Source organism: Entelurus aequoreus, linkage group LG03 (genome assembly GCF_033978785.1).
Source record: "Entelurus aequoreus isolate RoL-2023_Sb linkage group LG03, RoL_Eaeq_v1.1, whole genome shotgun sequence".
Classification (NCBI taxonomy): Eukaryota; Metazoa; Chordata; class Actinopteri; order Syngnathiformes; family Syngnathidae; genus Entelurus; species Entelurus aequoreus.
The window spans coordinates 85,418,827-85,438,118 of NC_084733.1; the positions used below are offsets into that span (position 1 = coordinate 85,418,827).

General features: G+C 37.6%; 1 protein-coding gene across 1 annotated transcript in view; it reads left to right on the plus strand.

Moving 5' to 3' along the window:
• The window catches only part of LOC133647015 (FYVE, RhoGEF and PH domain-containing protein 6-like), a 72,170-nt gene that overhangs the window by 16,798 nt on the left and 36,080 nt on the right, over window positions 1–19,292 (plus strand). Inside the window, exons 2-5 of the mRNA XM_062043053.1 lie at window positions 2,049–3,600; window positions 12,735–12,864; window positions 14,206–14,267; window positions 14,369–14,399. Of these exons, the coding sequence (XP_061899037.1) occupies window positions 2,049–3,600; window positions 12,735–12,864; window positions 14,206–14,267; window positions 14,369–14,399 (1,775 nt within the window). The remainder of the gene's footprint in view (window positions 1–2,048; window positions 3,601–12,734; window positions 12,865–14,205; window positions 14,268–14,368; window positions 14,400–19,292) is intronic.

The window sequence follows — 19,292 nt, forward strand, 5'->3', positions numbered from 1 at the left end:
GTTTTTTGGTGACCAACAAGTATGTGCTCCAATCACTCTATAGCAAAAAAATAAGAGTTGTAAAAATGATTGGAAACTCAAGACAGCCATGACATTATGTTCTTTACAAGTGTATGTCAACTTTTGATCGCGACTGTAAGTGTAAAAAAAAAATACATGATTTGTACATTTTCAGTATGTGCTTGTACATATTTTTAAACAAAAGAAAACAATCTGAAGTTTGTCTTTATTTTTAGGTTATCATGCCATGATTTTAGCAATCCGGCCCACTTGGGAATATATTTTCCTCCATGTGGCCCCTGAGCTAAAATGAGTTTGACACCCCTGCCTTAGTAACTTTATCTATATACAGTATTTTTTTTTTTAAATCACTCATGACCAATAAAGGTTTTTTTGATGAAGTTAAACTATTTTCATTGGAATTTCTCATAGGAATCTATTATAGAAAATATGTTAAAAGAACCCCCCGCGACCCCAAAAGGGACAAGCGGTAGAAAATGGATGGATGTTAAAATAATTTATAAATATAAAAATGAAAATTGAAACCGTTTCAGAGTCAAACACCCACCATCAACATCCCTTAACATACATCAATATATGTTATTAAAATCACTTAAAAAATAAATAAATACTATTAAAATCACTGCCGACTTATAGAGGATCTTTGATAAAGTTAAAACTATATTGTTTGAATTTCACGTGGGAATCAATCAGTTATAACATATACTGTCAGCTCCACAGTCCAACTATCATCATCATTTAGTAACTTTATCAATATACAGTATATTTTTAATTCCACTCATGACCAATAAAGGTTTTTTGAACTATTTTCATTGGAAATTCTCATAGGAATCTGTTATAGAAAATGTTACAATTATAAATAAATATAAAAATGAAAAACAACAAATAATTCATTATAATTGAAACAGTCCGTTTAAGAGCCATACCCCCACATCCTTTAACATATATCAATATTTGGTATTAAAATCACTGCTGACCTATAGAGGATCTTTGATAAAGTTAAACTATTTTTGTTTAAATTTCACATAGGAATCAATTATAATTGAAACAGTCAGCTAATAATAATAATAATAATAGATTTTATTTGTAAAAAGCACTTTACATTGAGCAAACAACCTCAAAGTGCTACAGTGTATTAAAAAAAAAAAGATAATAAAAAAATAAAAAATAAAAACGAACAGCCTAATAGCTAGAACTAGTATGTATATATCTAAAAAAAAAAGAAGGCTTTTTTAAAAAGAAGGGTTTTTAAGCCTTTTTTAAAAGCATCCACGGTCTGTGGTGCCCTCAGGTGGTCAGGGAGAGCGTTCCACAGACTGGGAGCGGCGGAGCAGAAAGCCCGGTCTCCAATTGTTCGTAGCTTTGTCCTCGTAGGTTGGAGGAGGTTACCCTGTCTGGAGCGGAGGTGTCGTGTGGAGGATTTGGGGGTGAGTAGTTCTTTGAGGTAGAGGGGGGCATTTCCATGGAGGCACTGGTGGGTTAGTAGGGAGACTTTGAATCCAACCTGAGTGGAACAGGAAGCCAGTGAAGGGATTTGAGAATTGGTGTGATAATGGTCATATTTCCGCACTTTCATCAGGATCCTAGCAGCACTATTCTGTATGTATTGCAGCTTCTGGATGTTCTTGCTGGGGATCCCGACAAGAAGTGCGTTGCAGTAGTCCGGGTCAAATCATCACCAATGTACTTCCTTTTTAACGGTTCAGGCAATGTTTTTTAAGTAGCATTTTAACTCTCTGTAATGCAGATCAAAAAAGAAGTTAATCGCTGTTAATGATAATATAACCCCCTCTTGTGGAGTTAATAAAACGGTACGTCAGGAGGTAGTCTACAGCCACAGCTAACTGCCAATTGAATCGGCACTAATCAGAGGTGGTTATTTGCGTTTGTAGACCACGCAGCCAACGGTTATAGGAGGTTAATTGATCGATTAGTTGTTCCTTTGGGTTGAATCCCAACTTTTACGACATATGGATCTGCTCATTTTCAGATGTCTGATTATCTACTATCGGTTTGTGTCCTCATAGGCATGCACAAGCCTCCATTGGCGCCTAAACCCAAGCCAGCACAGCTTCAGAAGGCCGAGATGTCTCCCTCCACCCCCGGAAAAGATGCCCTTTCGCACCAACCTCCTGGCACGCTCGGGAAGATGAAGCCCACACTGGCCCCCAAGCCCAGCCTTTCCATACTGGACTCCAAACCCGTCCCTTCGAAGGAAATCCAGCGGATCATCAGTGTCCTTAACAGCCAAAATGGAATTCATCAAGAGAACAAGAAGCCAAACTGGGATTATATTATTCCTATTTGTCTTTGTAGCCAGAAAAACTGCAAGTGCATCAGGAACAGTCACATGGACAAAACTCAGAAGGAATTGAAGACAAACTCGAGTGAAAGAAAGCTGGACAATGCAAGAACACCAGAAACCCGTGCACCTGTAGCTAACGGCCACCTCCCAAGCCATAAACCTACTCAACAGACTGCATCTGCTTTGGGCAAGAGCTTCAACAGATCCGCCTCAAGTCCTCAGTTGAAAGTCTGGTTATCTTCTGACCAAATCCAGAGCAATGTCGCCAACGGTAATGTTGGCCAGCAAAGGCAGGATCCACAGGAAGATGCGCAAAACTCTAGAAAGCCCTTCCCAGTCCCAGTGCCCCGTAAACCCAAGAATACCTCTCTGTTCCACCAGGAAGACATTGAGGAAATCCAGGAAGTGAGGACAGTAGAAAAGTTGAAGGAGCCATTTGAAGGGAAGGGCAGCGAATCCTTAATAAGGCTCTTCTCGCGGCCTGCCCTGCCACCCAGGAATAACCCTTATCTTGCTGCACCTGAAAAGGCGCCAAGTCCTGCTCGGTCTACGTTTCAGGACAATGTGGAGGAAGAAGACCTGGGCTGGGACAGCATCTACGATACGGAGTTATCTGTTGACAAGGTGGACGATGACGTGGAGGAGAGGGAAGCAAGGCGTACTGACCAGAGCGATGGCTCTAGTCTTTTCGAGAACCAGGACGGGGTGGTCAAGGTAACTCAGAAGAAGCCGCAGAGGAACAGCCCAATGGCTTGGATGAAAAGGACTGCGTCACCTGATGCGGTGAAACTCGGAATTAACCGACCCCTGCCTCCGGTAAAGGCGACCAAAACTTTGGAAAAGCAACAACCCGGGTCCTTGTCCGGTACAGACCACGTCAGTTTTGAAAGACATCAGAGTCCCACTCTCAGGAAGCTACTGGATGTGAAGCTCTCCACTATGACGCTGCCCAAGTTCATGACTGCCAAAGGATCCCAGACGCCCTCGGAGTCATCCAGCAATGACCAGGTCATACCCCACCATCTCCACGAGGCGTTCGGGGCCGAACGTAACGGACTGGAGCAAAGCGTGGACGGAGACGAGTTCTGCCCCACCGGTGAACAAGACCGGAACTATGAGAACGTCTGCCTCTATGAGGAGATACCAGACTATGAGAACTTCTACTTTGGCAGCTCAGACGGTTCCAGCGTGGCCTGTCAGAGCCTGATGTACAGCGACGAGGGGATTTATGAGGAACCGGGGGCGTATTTGGATAAACTCGCTTACTACGACAGGTAGGTGATCATTTATCCTCTCAGCCTATGTGATAAAAAAGTTATTGATTGATTGATTGAAACTTTTATTAGTAGATTGCACAGTACAGTACATATTCCGTACAACTGACCACTAAATGGTAACACCCGAATACGTTTTTCAACTTGTTTAAATCGGGGTCCACGTTAATCAATTCATTGTAGGGCTAAGTTAGAGAGAAAGTCCTTGGTGACTTCCTCTCGCCATCAGCATGAATGGAATGTCGATTGACCCTAATTTGTGTCGCATGGTGACATGCCGCATTCTTCTTTGGATTCCTGTTTGGGTAGTTTAGCATGTTTGCCTTCCAGGTATGGACACTCAGTGGGTGGACCGATGATTATGATGATGATGATAATGACATTTTAATTGTAAACCTCCCAGGTGTGTTTGGAGGTAATTGGTCGGAACCTTGAGATTTAATCGGTGCAACATTAGATCCAGGATAAAAATAACCAGTGTTCAGGTTGGCTCGAACAACATTTCTAGTCTGTCCCATGTAGCCAGTTCCTAAGGGCAGCCCCTTCAAACTGCAACCACAGTAATGAATAGAGATGTCCGATAATGGCTTTTTTGCCGATATCCGATATTCCGATATTGTCCAACTCTTAATTACCGATTCCGATATCAACCGATACCGATATATACAGTCGTGGAATTAACACATTATTATGCCTAATTTTGTTGTGATGCCCCGCTGGATGCATTAAACAATGTAGCAAGGTTTTCCAAAATAAATCAACTCAAGTTATGGAAAAAAATGGCAACATTATAAGATTATAAAAGATGGTGACCAAGGGGGTGGTCTGCAGGAGCGCAATGCATATTCTCAATATTCAATGTTTTATTGTTCATAGTTTATATTGTAAATCACACATTCTATATTCATATAATTATAATATATAACAATATATGAAGTCATATAATTCAGGAACATAACTAAAGTAGTTTTTTTACTGAAACACACTCGAATGTACATAAACATCAGTGTTTCCCACACATTCATTTATTTGTGGCGGCCCGCCACGAAAGAATTACGTCTGCCACAAATAAAATAATTTTTTATTTGTTTATTTTTTTTAAATTTAAAAAAAAAAAATTTTTTTGTCCTGTCCAGCTCCTCAGGCAAATCATATAGTTGATGTAGATGCCCATATAGGCTGTTCAGATTTACTTTACAAAAGAGAAGTGTAGGATACTTCTCTTGTTGCCTTATTTGTATTTGACCACTACTGTTTTCTGTTTATTTGTTACTGACTGTGGCAGGACACCTCTGCCTCTGTTTCACTTTATGTTGCTGGTAAATAATATGGTTGTAGTAGTAGGCTAAAGTTAAATTATTTAGTATGCACTAATTAAAGGGGCAGAGCTTTGAGAGACATTTTAGCTTTTATATTTTATAAGATATATTTTTTGTAAGAACCACAATTAATAAATATATTTCAGTGAATAACTTATTGTTCAAATCTGTATATGAATATGTGCATAAAGTGTTGTAATTATATTGTAAAATGGATGAATGGATGATGTTTAAACCAAAACTGTTATTAATTAGTAAGTATACATTTTGTGAGCCTTTTTAGAGAAAATCATATCATTGTAGTAAATTATGCAAATTACTCGATGATGACATGTTGACCACGCCCATAACCACGCCCATAGCCACGCCCCCACCGCCACAGGTATCTTGGCAGTTTATGGGAAACACTGAACATGGTTTACAATTTTAACTATGAACGATAAAACATTGAATATTTAAACTACATGAACGTTGCTCCTTCACTGCAGACCACCGTCTTGATCGGCAGCTTTTTTATAATCAGGCAAGAGCGCGGCGAAAAACAAAGGCAAAAAGATAAAAACCATCCCACTTATTGGATATAATATCTCTGTCGCTACGGTTACTGTAGTGTGTTGTTCATATATTAATGACCAAACTTTGTCTTGCTTACGCTCAAACATTTATTCCTCCCTCCATGAATGCAGTGTTTCCCATAAACTGCCAAGATACCTGTGGCTATGGGCGTGGCTATGGGCGTGGTCACCATGACATCATCAAGTAATTTGCATAATTTACTACAATGATATGATTTTCTCTAAAAAGGCTCAAAAAATGTATACTTACTAATTAATAATAACAGTTTTGTTTTAAACGTCCATCCATCCATTTTACAATATAATTACAACACTTTATGTACATATTTATATACAGATTTGAACAACAAGTTATTCACTGAAATATATTTATTAATTGTGGTTCTTACAAAAAATATATCTTATAAAATATAAAAGCTAAAATGTGTCTTAAAGCTCTGCCCCTTTAATTAGTGCATACTAAATAATGTAACTTTAGCCTACTACTACAACCATATTATTTACCAGCAACATAAAGTGAAACAGAGGCAGAGGTGTCCTGCCACAGTCAGTAACAAATAAACAGAAAACAGTAGTGGTCAAATACAAATAAGGCAACAAGAAAAGTATCCTACACTTCTCTTTTGTAAAGTAAATCTGAACAGCCTATATGGGCATCTACATCAACTATATGATTTGCCTGAGAAGCTGGACAGGACAAAAAAAATAATATATATATATATTTTTTTTATTTGTGGCGGACGTAATTCTTTCGTGGCGGGCCGCCACAAATAAATGAATGTGTGGGAAACACTGGAATGCATCCAAACATCTACAGCCCTTGTCTTCTTCTTACCTTTTACCTGAACATCATTTTCCAGCACCACCTGCTGGTCACATTGTGCATCACAGTCAGTTTAGCTGCATATCATGACACGTATGTCACTCAAAAGTGCAGATTTAACCCAATGGAATCATTTCTATAGTTTGAAATTATCCAGTGGGCCGCATTGAAATGTTGATGATGTTGTATTATGCCAACAGAGACCAGTTAACTGCCTTTTTTATGCTGTTTTGCAACACCCGTGTCACGTGACTTCAAACTTGACACCTCATTGGCTGGTTCTGAGACAGCATCGATTGCTTCAGTCTTAATTTAAGGGACGTGAGTCTTGCTTTTTGAAACAGCAAATTTTTTGACACACAATTTTTTTTATACTAAATTTTTATTAACTTTTTTTAAAACAGAATTTTAAAACAACATTTTGTTACATAAATTCAAGCACGAAAGGTAGCAAAAAAGTAGTAGATTTCAGATGATCACCCAGCTTTCACACACTTAAGGTAAAGTAATAAACGACACTTTGCTAAATGAAAGCTAACAAAATTTGGTCTGCTCACAGGTTGTTTGTAATATCTGTGCTGTTCCACTCCAGTCCTATAGGTGTCAATAGTGTGCGTCACAAGCTGATGTACATCTGCTATGTTCTATGCACACACGACAATATACAAACTCCAAAACCAGTGAAGTTGTCACGTTGTGTGAATGGCAAATAAAAACAAAATACAATGATTTGCAAATCCTTTTCAACTTATATTCAATTGAATAGACTGTAAAAACAAGATATTTAATGTTCGAACTGAGAATTTGTTTTTTTTTGCAAATATTCACTCATTTGGAATTTCATGCCTGCAACATGTTTCAAAAAAGCTGGCACAAGTGGCAAAAAAGACTGCGAAAGTTGAGGAATGCTCATCAAAACACTTATTTGGAACATCCCACAGGTGAACAGGCTAATTGGGAACAGGTGGGTGCCATGATTGGGTATAAAAGCAGCTTCCATGAAATGCTCAGTCGTTCACAAACAAGGACGGGGCGAGGGTCACCACTTTGTCAACAAATGCGTGAGCAAATTGTCCAACAGTTTAAAAACAACATTTCACAACCAGCTATTGCAAGGAATTTAGGGTTTTCACCATCTACGGTCCGTAATATCATCAAAAGGTTCAGAGAATCTGTAGAAATCACTGCACGTAAGCGATGATATTACGGACCTTCCATCAGGCGGTACTGCATCAAAAAGCGACATCAGTGTGTAAAGGATATCACCGCATGGGCTCAGGAACACTTCAGAAAACCACTGTCACTAACTACAGTTCGCCGCTACATCTGTAAGTGCAAGTTAAAACTCTACTATGCAAAACCAAAGCCATTTATCAACAACACCCAGAAACGCTGGGCCCGACCTCATCTAAGATGGACTGATGCAAAGTGGAAATGTGTTCTGTGGTCTGACGAGTCTACATTTCAAATTGTTTTTGGAAACTGTGGACGTTGTGTCCTCCGGAACAAAGAGGAAAAGAACCATCCGGATTGTTCTAGGCGCAAAGTGTAAAAGCCAGCATCTGTGATGGTATGGGGGTGTATTAGTGCCCAAGACATGGGTAACTTACACGTCTGTGAAGGCACCATTAATGCTGAAAGGTACGTGCAGGTTTTGGAGCAACATATGTTGCCGTCCAAGCAACGTTATCATGGACGCCCCTGCTTATTTCAGCAAGACAATGCCAAGCCACGTGTTACAACAGCGTGGCTTCATAGTAAAAGAGTGCGGGTACTAGACTGGCCTGCCTGTAGTCCAGACCTGTCTCCCATTGAAAATATGAAGCCTAAAATAGCACAAGGGAGACCCCCGGACTGTTGAACAACTTAAGCTGTACATCAAGCAAGAACGGGAAAGAATTCCACCTGAGAAGCTTCAAAAATGTGTCTCCTCAGTTCCAAAACGTTTACTGAATGTTGTTAAAAGGAAAGGCCATGTAACACAGTGGTAAAAATGCCCCTGTGACAACTTTTTTGCTGCCATTAAATTGTAAGTTAATGATTATTTGGAAAAAAAAAAGTTCTCAGTGTGAACATTAAATATCTTGTCTTTGCAGTCTATTCAATTGAATATAAGTTTGAAAAGGATTTGCAAATCATTGTATTCTGTTTTTATTTACCATTTACACAACGTGACAACTTCACTGCTTTTGGATTTTCTACATTATCCACGAATTGTAATAAAAACATAGAATTCAGATGAAAATTAGTGAAGCGCTACTTTTAGGCATCTCAGTATTTATATGTGTATGTACATGAATGTGTTGCTGGGGTGAATTAGAATAAGGCACAGGAGCAGGATTTACATTTTGTGGAACTGTACACTCTTGTTTTCCACAGCTTATCTTAGAGTAGCTTACTTTTGCAGTGTGTGTGTATGTGTGTGTGTGTGTGTGTGTGTGTGTGTGTGTTTGTGTGTGTGTTTGTGTGTGTGTGTGTGTGTGTGTGTGTGTTTGTGTGTGTGTGTTTGCACTTCAAAGTCATCAACATGTTATAAAACACGTTGAGCAGCTCATCAACAGAAATGACTCACAGCAGCCATTGTAAGCGTGCCATTGTGTGTGCGTGCGTGTGTGTGTGTGTGTGTGTGTGTGTGTGTCTGTGTGTGTGTGTGTGTGATTGCTTTTAATGCATTGGGTTGCATTTGGTGCTGCAGGTTTAATTTAAAACAACTAGAATGTGCTTAGTAGATCTCTGCCTTAGCCCAACAATCCTGAACAGCACATTTTCATATTACCAACAAAAAAACACTTGTTTATTTTTCTCCTGCAGTACTTCCCATGGTTTAGGAGGCTTTTTAAATATGTAAATAAAATACACTATAGTGCTAAAAGTATTTGGCAACCTGCCTTGACTCACATATGAACTTGAAGTGCCATCCCATTCCTAACCCATAGGGTTCAATATGACGTGGGTCCACCTTTTGCAGCTATTACAGCTTCCACTCTTCTGGGAAGGCTGTCCACAAGGTTGCAGAGTGTGTTTGTAGGGAATTTTCCACCATTCTTCCAAAAGTGCGACCTAATGTTGGTGGAGAAGGCCTGGCTCTCAGTCTCCGTTCTAATTCATCCCAAAGGTGTTGTATCGGAGTTCAGGTCAGGACTCTGTGCAGGCCAGTCAAGTTCATCCACACCAGACTGTGTAATCCATGTCCTTATGGACTTTACTTTGTGCACTGGTGCACAGTCATGTTGGAAGAGGAAGGGGCCCGCTCCAAACTGTTCCCACAAGGTTGGGAGCATGGGATTGTCCAAAATGTTTTGGTATCCTGGAACATTCAAAGTTCCTTTCACTGGAACCAACGTCTGAAAAACAACCCCACACCATAATTCCTCCTCCACCGAATTTCACACTCGGCACAATGCAGTACAAAACCGTTCTCCTGGCAACCTTCAAACCCACACTCGTCCATAATTGCCAGTTGGAAAAGCGTGATTCATCACTCCAGAGAAGGCATCTCCACTGCTCTAGAATCCAGTGGTGACGTGCTTTACACCACTGCATCCCACGCTTTGCATTGGACTCGGTGATGTATGGCTTAGACACAGCTGCTCGGCCATGAAAACCCATTCCATGAAGCTCTCTGCGTACTGTACGTGGGCTAATTGGAAGGTCACATGAAGTTTGGGGCTCTGTAGCAACTGACTGTGCAGAAAGTCTTTGCACTATGCCAGGGGTGTCCAAACTTTTTCCACTGAGGGCCGCACACGGGAAAATTTAAGTATGCGGGGGCCAATTTGATATTTTTCATTTTCAAAACCATAACAAAATATATGGATTTTTTATTTTTTTTTATTTTTTTACCTTTAGGGCTCCCGGGGACCATAAAGGGTCTCAATTATTAAAATGTTAAAATTTGTTAAAAAAAAAAGTTAAATTATTTTTTAAATTTATTTAACGCTTACAGTAAATCTCTACAGTATATCAACTTTAGGTTGATATTAAGTTAAAAAGACAACTTAGTTTTTTATAATAAAACTGAAATATGCAGTATTTCCCCCACTGCCAAAAACTTTCACAAAGCAATGTTTGATGTGAAGTAATTTGAGCCTTAAAAAGATCAATAATGCAGGACACCATTGATTTTAATTTATTATTATTTTTGAGTAATCACAGTGAAATGATGAATAAAATCCCATTAAATATATTTGGGATCCAAAAGGTGCCCCACTCATAAAGTGATACATTTTTATTAGTTGTTTTTACTTTCAACACTTAAGTTACGAGATCAACTTCAGATATATCTGTCGATTTTACGTTTGAACTATTATTTTGTTTGTTTTATGCTCTTTTGTCAAAGAAAACAGTTGATAGTTGTATATGGCAACCACACAATATATGCAATATTTTCCACATAAAACATTTTAATGTGAAATATTTTAAATAATTGGAGCCTTGAATAGGTCAATAATTCATTATAACATTGATTTTTTTTTTTTGAGCAATGGCAAAAAAATAAAAATAGACAAAAGAAAAAAAAAACAACCTGCATGGCAGCTTTGTGTCAACATTGCAACTTTTTCTAGTTAGATTTCACCTCATTCCACATTTTTTTATGTTTTTTTGTATTTTTGCAAAAGCATTTCCAGAATGTGTGGCGGGCCGGTAAACAATTAGCTGCGGGCCGCAAATGGCCCCCGGGCCGTACTTTGGACACCCCTGCACTATGCGCTTCAGCATCCGCTCTCTGTCAGTTTACGTGGCCTACCACTTGGTGGCTGAGTTGCTGTTGTTCCTTCCATTTTCTTATAATAAACAGTGTTTCCCATAAACTGCCAAGATACCTGTGGCGGTGGGGGCGTGGCTATGGTCGTGGTCACCATGACATCATTGAGTAATTTGCATAATGTACTACAATGATATGATTTTCTCTAAAAAGGCTCAAAAAATGTATACTTACTAATTAATAATAACAGTTTTGTTTTAAACGTCCATCCATCCATCCATTTTACAATATAATTACAACACTATGTACATATTTATATACAGATTTGAACAATAAGTTATTCACTGAAATATATTGATTTATTGTGGTTCTTACAAAAAATATAAAAGCTAAAATGTCTCTTAAAGCTCTGCCCCTTTAATTAGTGCATACTAAATCATTTAACTTTAGCCTACTACTACAACCATATTATTTACCAGCAACATAAAGTGAAACAGAGGCAGAGGTGTCCTGCCACAGTCAGTAACAAATAAACAGAAAACAGTAGTGGTCAAATACAAATAAGGCAACAAGAGAAGTATCCTACACTTCTCTTTTGTAAAGTAAATCTGAACAGCCTATATGGGCATCTACATCAACTATATGATTTGCCTGAGAAGCTAGACAGGACAAAAAAAATTAATAAATAATTTTTTTTTTTTTTTTTTTTAATTTAATTTTTTTTTTTTATTTGTGGCGGGCCGCCACAAATAAATGAATGTGTGGGAAACACTGATAAAGCCGACAGTTGACTTTGGAATATTTTAGGAGCGAGGAAATTTCACGACTGGATTTGTTGCACAGGTGGCATCCTATGACAGTTCCACGCTGAAAATCACTGGGATTCTTTCACAAATGTTTGTAGAAACAGTCTCCATGCCTAAGTGCTTGATTTTATACACCTGTGGCCGGGGCCACGTGATTAGGACACCTGATTCTCATCATTTGGATGGGTGGCCAAATACTTTTGGCAATGTAGTGTAAACACAGTATTTCCCTGAACTCATCATACAAATGATATTCTAAAAATAAACATTTACCTAATATCAATATCATTCAATGTCAATGCATTATTTGCTGAGGTGTTCTATATACAGCCATCCATTTTGTACTGCTTGTCCCTCTCCATGTCTTTTAAAGAAAAAACCTGCGTGGAAATGTGTTTTGTGTTTCCACAACAAAAACATTTGAGAGCCGCAGTGAAGACATGTTTTTTGAAAGTTGCATAAACAAACTTGAGCGGCAGGCTTGTGTGATGTTGTGCAACGCGGCGGATAATCGCATTGAATTGTTTTTTGTTTTTCTGGCTGTGTCAGGAATTTGCTGCGGCCAGACTGCAGCTGCAACATCAGCTGACTTGGAAAGTTATTTTAAATAGAAAACAACGTCCCTCTTCTAAAAATGAGACCCTGCTTTGGTAGCTCATTTTTACACAGATGTGCGTTTTTCACATTTAAAAGTAACACACGCACCTTCCATCCATCCATCCGTTTTATACCGAATTTCCCTTTCGGGGTGGCACGGGGGCTGGAACCTATCCCAGCTGCACTGGGGCGGAAGGCGGGCCACACCCGGGACAAGTGGCCAACATTCATACACACACTCGCCCAATTTAGTGTTGCCAATCAGCCAATCCCTTTGACCCCAACATGTCTCCTTTTTGTTCTAAACAGAAGCTCCGTCGAGGTGGATGATGTCATCTCGGATGACGACTTCATACCTTCATCGGATGAAGAGGAGGACGAGGAATACGACAGTTCTCTCTCAAGTAAAGGAGAGCCCGAGCCGCAGGAGGAAAACGGGGTAAGGGATATCAATGACTTTTCAGTATCACTATGATGTACCGTAATCTTGCAAAAATCAGTCCACCTCTCACTTTTCTGCAACCAGGGGACAATATTGTCGAAGGTAAACTTGGTTGGAATTTGGATTAGTCAGTGTACAGCTTGTATAGCAGTATAGATCTACAAAACCAGTGAAGTTGGCACTTTGTGTAAATCGTAAATAAAAACAGAATACAATCCTTATTTATATATATATTTTTTAATTATATTTATTTCTATTTATTTCTATTTATTTAAATGTATTTATATTTATTTATATTTATTTATATTTATTTATATTTATTATATTTAATGTTCGAACTGGAAAACTTTATTTTTTGCAAATATTAGCTCATTTGGAATTGGATGCCCGCAACATGTTTCAAAAAAAGCTGGCACAAGTGGCAAAAAAGACTGAGACGGTTTAAGGAATGCTCATCAAACACTTATTTGGAACATCCCACAGGTGAACAGGTTAATTGGGAACAGGTGGGTGCCATTGTTGGGTATAAAAGCAGCTTCCATGAAATGCTCAGTCGTTCACAAACAAGGACGGGGCGAGGGTCACCACTTTGTCAACAAATGCGTGAGCAAATTGTTCAAGAACAATATTTCTCAACCAGCTATTGCAAGGAATTTAGGGATTTCACCATTTACGGTCCGTAATATCAAAAGGTTCAGAGAATCTGGAGATATCACTGCACCTAACATTGAATGCCTGTGATTTTTGATCCCTTAGGCAGTACTGCATCAAAAAGCGACATCAGTGTGTAAAGGATATCACCACATGGGCTCAGGAACACTTCAGAAAACCACTGTCAGTAACTACAGTTGGTCGCTACATCTGTTAGTGCAAGTTAAAACTCTACTATGCAAAGCCAAAGCCATTTATCAACAACACCCAGAAACGGCCCGAGCTCATCTAAGATGGACTGATGCAAAGTGTAAAAATGTTCTGTGGTCTGACGAGTCCGCATTTCAAATTGTTTTTGGAAACTGTGGACGTCGTGTGACAACTTTTTTGCAATGTTTTGCTGCCATTAAATTCTAAAATAGAATGAAGTTTCTCAGTGTGAACATTAACTATTCTACAAGCTGCACACTGACTACTCTAAAGTATATCCACGTTTCATTTGTATAATATTAGACTGCTTATATCGATCCTTGTTTTGTAAGGTGTTAAATAAAATGAAGATTTGAATAATGTTAATGTAAACACCTTTTTATTTTCAGTAATCAGAGGTAGATTTGTGATGCCTGTTTTGTTTTTGTTTTTTATGTCATATTCATCATTTTGCTGTTTCTTTTATAATTGATGCAGAGCGGCCCCAAGAAGTCCAAGATCTGTTACATCGCCACTGAAATTATGACCTCTGAGAAAGTGTAAGACCTTTTGTTTCTTGTTCTGTGAGCAGCAAAAATAAGTCATTTTACTTAGCGGTACATGACACTGCCTAACATTTCGCTCGTGGATTACCTCTTAGGTTCGTGGATGTCCTGAAACTGCTCCATGTTGTAAGTACATGTTACTCTTCCTTTAAAGCACTGATAAGTACTATTTCTACCCCTGATGCATTTGGTCCTTCTGAATGTTGTTATGCTAGGTTCACACCAACGGCGCTTTAAAGTGGCATGCAAAGCGGCATGCAAAGTGGCGTTAAAGCGTAACAAAGCCTGATTAAAGCGTGAGGGTCCTAATGGATCGTGGGACAGCTTGTAGTGAAGCGGGACATGCGGCAAGTTCGCCAACATTTTTTAAACGGTTTAAAAAAATTCTGCGCTCTCTCAAGAAGGGAATAAAGCGCCGAGAGCGTATCAAAGCGTGACAAAGCGTGACAAAGCTCAGCAAAGCTTGACTCAAAGCGTAGGAAAGCTTAACAGATCTAGGTTCAAAGCGCAATAGGAAGTGACTGTGATATTGACTAGTGACATTGAAACTTTATGTAAAACCAACACAGGATTACAAATCCATTCTCTTTTGCATCATTGCCTTTTTTATACGATGATCATTGTTTCTGTACTTCTGCTGTTTGATGTTGCAGTTTGACATTACTGTCTATAATTTTTCTGTATGAAAATGTTAATAATAAAGAGAATATGTTACGTTTAAAAGAAATGCCTTTTATTATTGTCAACTAGCATAAGAAATGAAAGATAGATATTTATTAAGATGACAAAGAAATAAAAGAAATGAAGATATAAAACATAATATAACGAAAAAAAAAGAGAAATTGAAAAATTAAATGAATATAAAAAATAAATGAATGCCTTTTATTGTTGTCAACTAGCATAAGAAATGAAAGATAGATATTTATTAAGATGACAAAGAAATAAAAGAAATGAAGATATAAAACATAATATAACGAAAAAAAAAGAGAAATTGAAAAAATAAATGAATATAAAAAATAAAAGAAATGCCTTTTATTGTTGTCAACTAGCATAAGAAATGAAAGATAGATATTTATTAAGATGACAAATAAATAAAAGAAATGAAGATATAAAACATAATATAACGGAAAAAAAAGAGAAATTGAAAAAATAAATGAATATAAAACTAAAATAAATGCCTTTTATTATTGTCAACCAGCATAAGAAATGAAAGATAGATATTTATTAAGATGACAAAGAAATAAAAGGAATGAAGATATAAAACATAATATAACGGAAAAAAAAGAGAAATTGAAAAAATAAATGAATATAAAAAAATAAAAGAAATGCCTTTTATTGTTGTCAACTAGCATAAGAAATGAAAGATAGATATTTATTAAGATGACAAAGAAATAAAAGAAATGAAGATATAAAACATAATATAACGGAAAAAAAAGAGAAATTGAAAAAATAAATGAATATAAAACTAAAAGAAATGCCTTTTATTATTGTCAACTAGCATAAGAAATGAAAGATAGATATTTATTAAGATGACAAAGAAATAAAAGGAATGAAGATATAAAACATAATATAACGGGAAAAAAAAAAGAAATTGAAAAAATAAATGAATATAAAAAAATAAAAGAAATGCCTTTTATTGTTGTCAACTAGCATAAGAAATGAAAGATAGATATTTATTAAGATGACAAAGAAATAAAAGAAATGAAGATATAAAACATAATAAATAATAAACATAATATAACGGAAAAAAAAGAGAAATTGAAAAAATGAATGAATATAAAAAATGTGTGGAAAACAGTATACTGAGTTTTTCACATTTTTTTCTTATTTTTGTTGTAACAATGCACAACAGAGCCTGATAATCGTGTCAGAGCCTGATTTAAAGCGTCATGATCGCATCAAAGCATAATAAAGTTCAATAAAGCGCAATAAAACGTATCAAAGCGTGATTTAAAGCGTATCAAAGCGGGATCAAATCGTGAGGAACGGTAACAAAGCGGCAACTAATTCGTATCAGAGCGTATCAGAGCGTATCAAAGCATAACATTACTTCGGAGATCGGGATATTCGTGGAAAAATTGACAAAAATGACGGCGCTTTGCTCGCCGCTTTAAAGCGCGGCAAGCGCCGTTGGTGTGAACCAGGCATTACAATCACTACGTTTCCATGCACTAAATGTGTCTGATTTCTCAATTTTTTTATTTTTTTTTGTATTTTCACACCTGTGTGGGAAGTCCAAGTTTTTGTATTGTATATATTTTTTTCCATTTACTGTGCATGTTTTTTCGTTTTCAGGTTGTTTTTTTACATTTATAATATGCTTTTTTCATTTACCATACTGTACAGAATGTTTTTTCGATTCTTATATATGTTTTAAGTCTGTAAAACCCCTAACCACACACTTTATAAACTTTTCTCAGACATGCATTAATATTTTCTCATATTTCTCTCGTTGAAACACTCTCAAAGTTCAAACTTTCGTGGATTTAAAAAAAAAAAAAGTAAAGTCTGAATGTCATTAAAACAGTTAGCGCCATCTTTTGACACTTCGTCCGCTCCTGTCCTTGCACACTACACCGCTACAACAAAGATGACGGGGGAGAAGACGCTGCCACGTAAATAAGACCCGCCCACAAAACGGCGCATCCGGAAGCAACTGTCAGAAAGCGGCTTGAAGATGATCTGTAAAACATCATCTATGCAACATTTTGAGCAAAGTACCACCATTACATGTTATGTAGACCACAAGGAAGTCTTTTATATTTAGAAAATAATAATAATAATATGACCCCTTTAATGCGCCCTATAATGCGGTGCGCTTTATATATGAAAAAAGATAAAAAATAAACCATTCATCGGCAGTGCACCTTATAATCCGGTGCGCTTTATATATGAAAAAAATAACAAAAATAGACCATTCGTCGGCGGTGCGCCTTATAATCCGGTGTGCTTTATATATGAAATACGTTTTTTTGTTTTTTTTAAATAGACCATTCATCGGCAGTACCCATTATAATCCGGTGCGTTTTATATATGGAAAAAAAGATAAAAAATAGACCATTCATCGGCAGTACACCTTATACTCCGGTGCGCCTTATATATGAAAAACGATCAAAAATAGACCATTCATTGGCAGTGCGCCTAATAATCCGGTGCTGCTTTATATATGAAAAAAAGATCAAAAATAGACCATTCGTCATCTGTGCGCTTTATAATTCGGTGCGCCTTATGTATGAAAATGATCAAAAATATACCATTCATCGGCAGTGCGCCTTAGAATCCGGTGCGCCTTTATATATGAAAAAAATAAGAAAAAACAGACCATTCATCGGCAGTGCCCTTTATAATCCGGTGCGCCTTATATATGAAAAAAAGAAGAAAAAATAGACCATTCGTCGGCGGTGCACCTGATACAGTATATGAAAAAAGATAAAAAATAGACCATTCGTCGGCGGTGTGCCTTATAATCCGGTGCGCTTTATAAAAGAAAAAAACTTTTTTTTTAAATAGACCATTCATCGGGGGTGCGTTTTATAATCCGGTGCGCCTTATATATGAAAAAAGAAGAAAATAGACCAATCGTCGGTGGTGTGCCGTTTATATGAAAAAAAGATCAACAATAGACCTTTCATCGGCGGTGCGCCTTATAATCTGGTGCGCCTTATATATGAAAAAGAGATCACAAATAGCCCATTCATCAGCGTTGCGCCTTTATATATGAAAAAAGATTAAAAAATAGACCATTCGTCGGCAGTGCGCTTTATAATCTGGTTTAGTTTAGTTTATTAAGGATCCCCATTAGTCTGGTGCGCTTTATATATGAAAACAAGATCAAAAATAGACCATTCGTCGGCAGTGCGCTTTATAATCCAGTGTGCCTTATATATGAAAAAAAGAAGAAAAAATAGACCATTCGTCGGCGGTGCGCCTGATACAGTATATGAAAAAAGATCAAAAATAGACCATTTATCGGCGGTGTGCTTTATAATCCGGTGCGCTTTATATATGAAAAAATATATTTTTTTAAATAGACCATTCATCGGGGGTGCGCTTTATAATCCGGTGCGCCTTATATATGAAAAAAGATCACAAATAGACCATTCATCGGCAGTGCCCTTTATAATCCGGTGCGCCTTATATATGAAGAAAAGATCAAAAATAGACCATTCACCGGCAGTGCGCCTTATAATCCGGTGCACCTTATATATGAAAAAAGAAGAAAAATAGACCATTCGTCGGCGGTGCGCCTTATATATGAAAAAAAGATCAAAAATAGACCATTCATCGGCGGTGCGCCTTATAATCTGGTGTGCCTTATATATGAAAAAGAGATCACAAATAGCCCATTCATCGGCGTTGCGTCTTTGTATATGAAAAAAGATAAAAAATAGACCATTCATCTGCAGTGCGCTTTATAATCCGGTGCGCCTTATATATGAAAACAAGATCAAAAATAGACCATTCGTCGGCGGTGCGCTTTATAATCTGGTGCGCCTTATATATGAAGAAAAGATCAAAAATAGACCATTCGCCGACAGTGCGCCTTATAATCCGGTGCGCCTTATACATGAAAAAAGAAGAAAAATAGACCATTCGTCGGCGGTGCGCCTTATATATGAAAAAAAGATAAAAAATAGACCATTCATCGGCGGTGCGCCTTATAATCTGGTGCGCCTTATATATGAAAAAGAGATCACAAATAGCTCATTCATCGGCGTTGCGCCTTTATATATGAAAAAAGAAGAAAAATAGACCATTCGTCGGCGGTGCGCCTTATATATGAAAAAAAGATAAAAAATAGACCATTCATCGGGGGTGCGCTTTATAATCCGGTGCGCCTTATATATGAAAAAAGATCACAAATAGACCATTCATCGGCAGTGCCCTTTATAATCCGGTGCGCCTTATATATGAAGAAAAGATCAAAAATAGACCATTCACCGGCAGTGCGCCTTATAATCCGGTGCACCTTATATATGAAAAAAGAAGAAAAATAGACCATTCGTCGGCGGTGCGCCT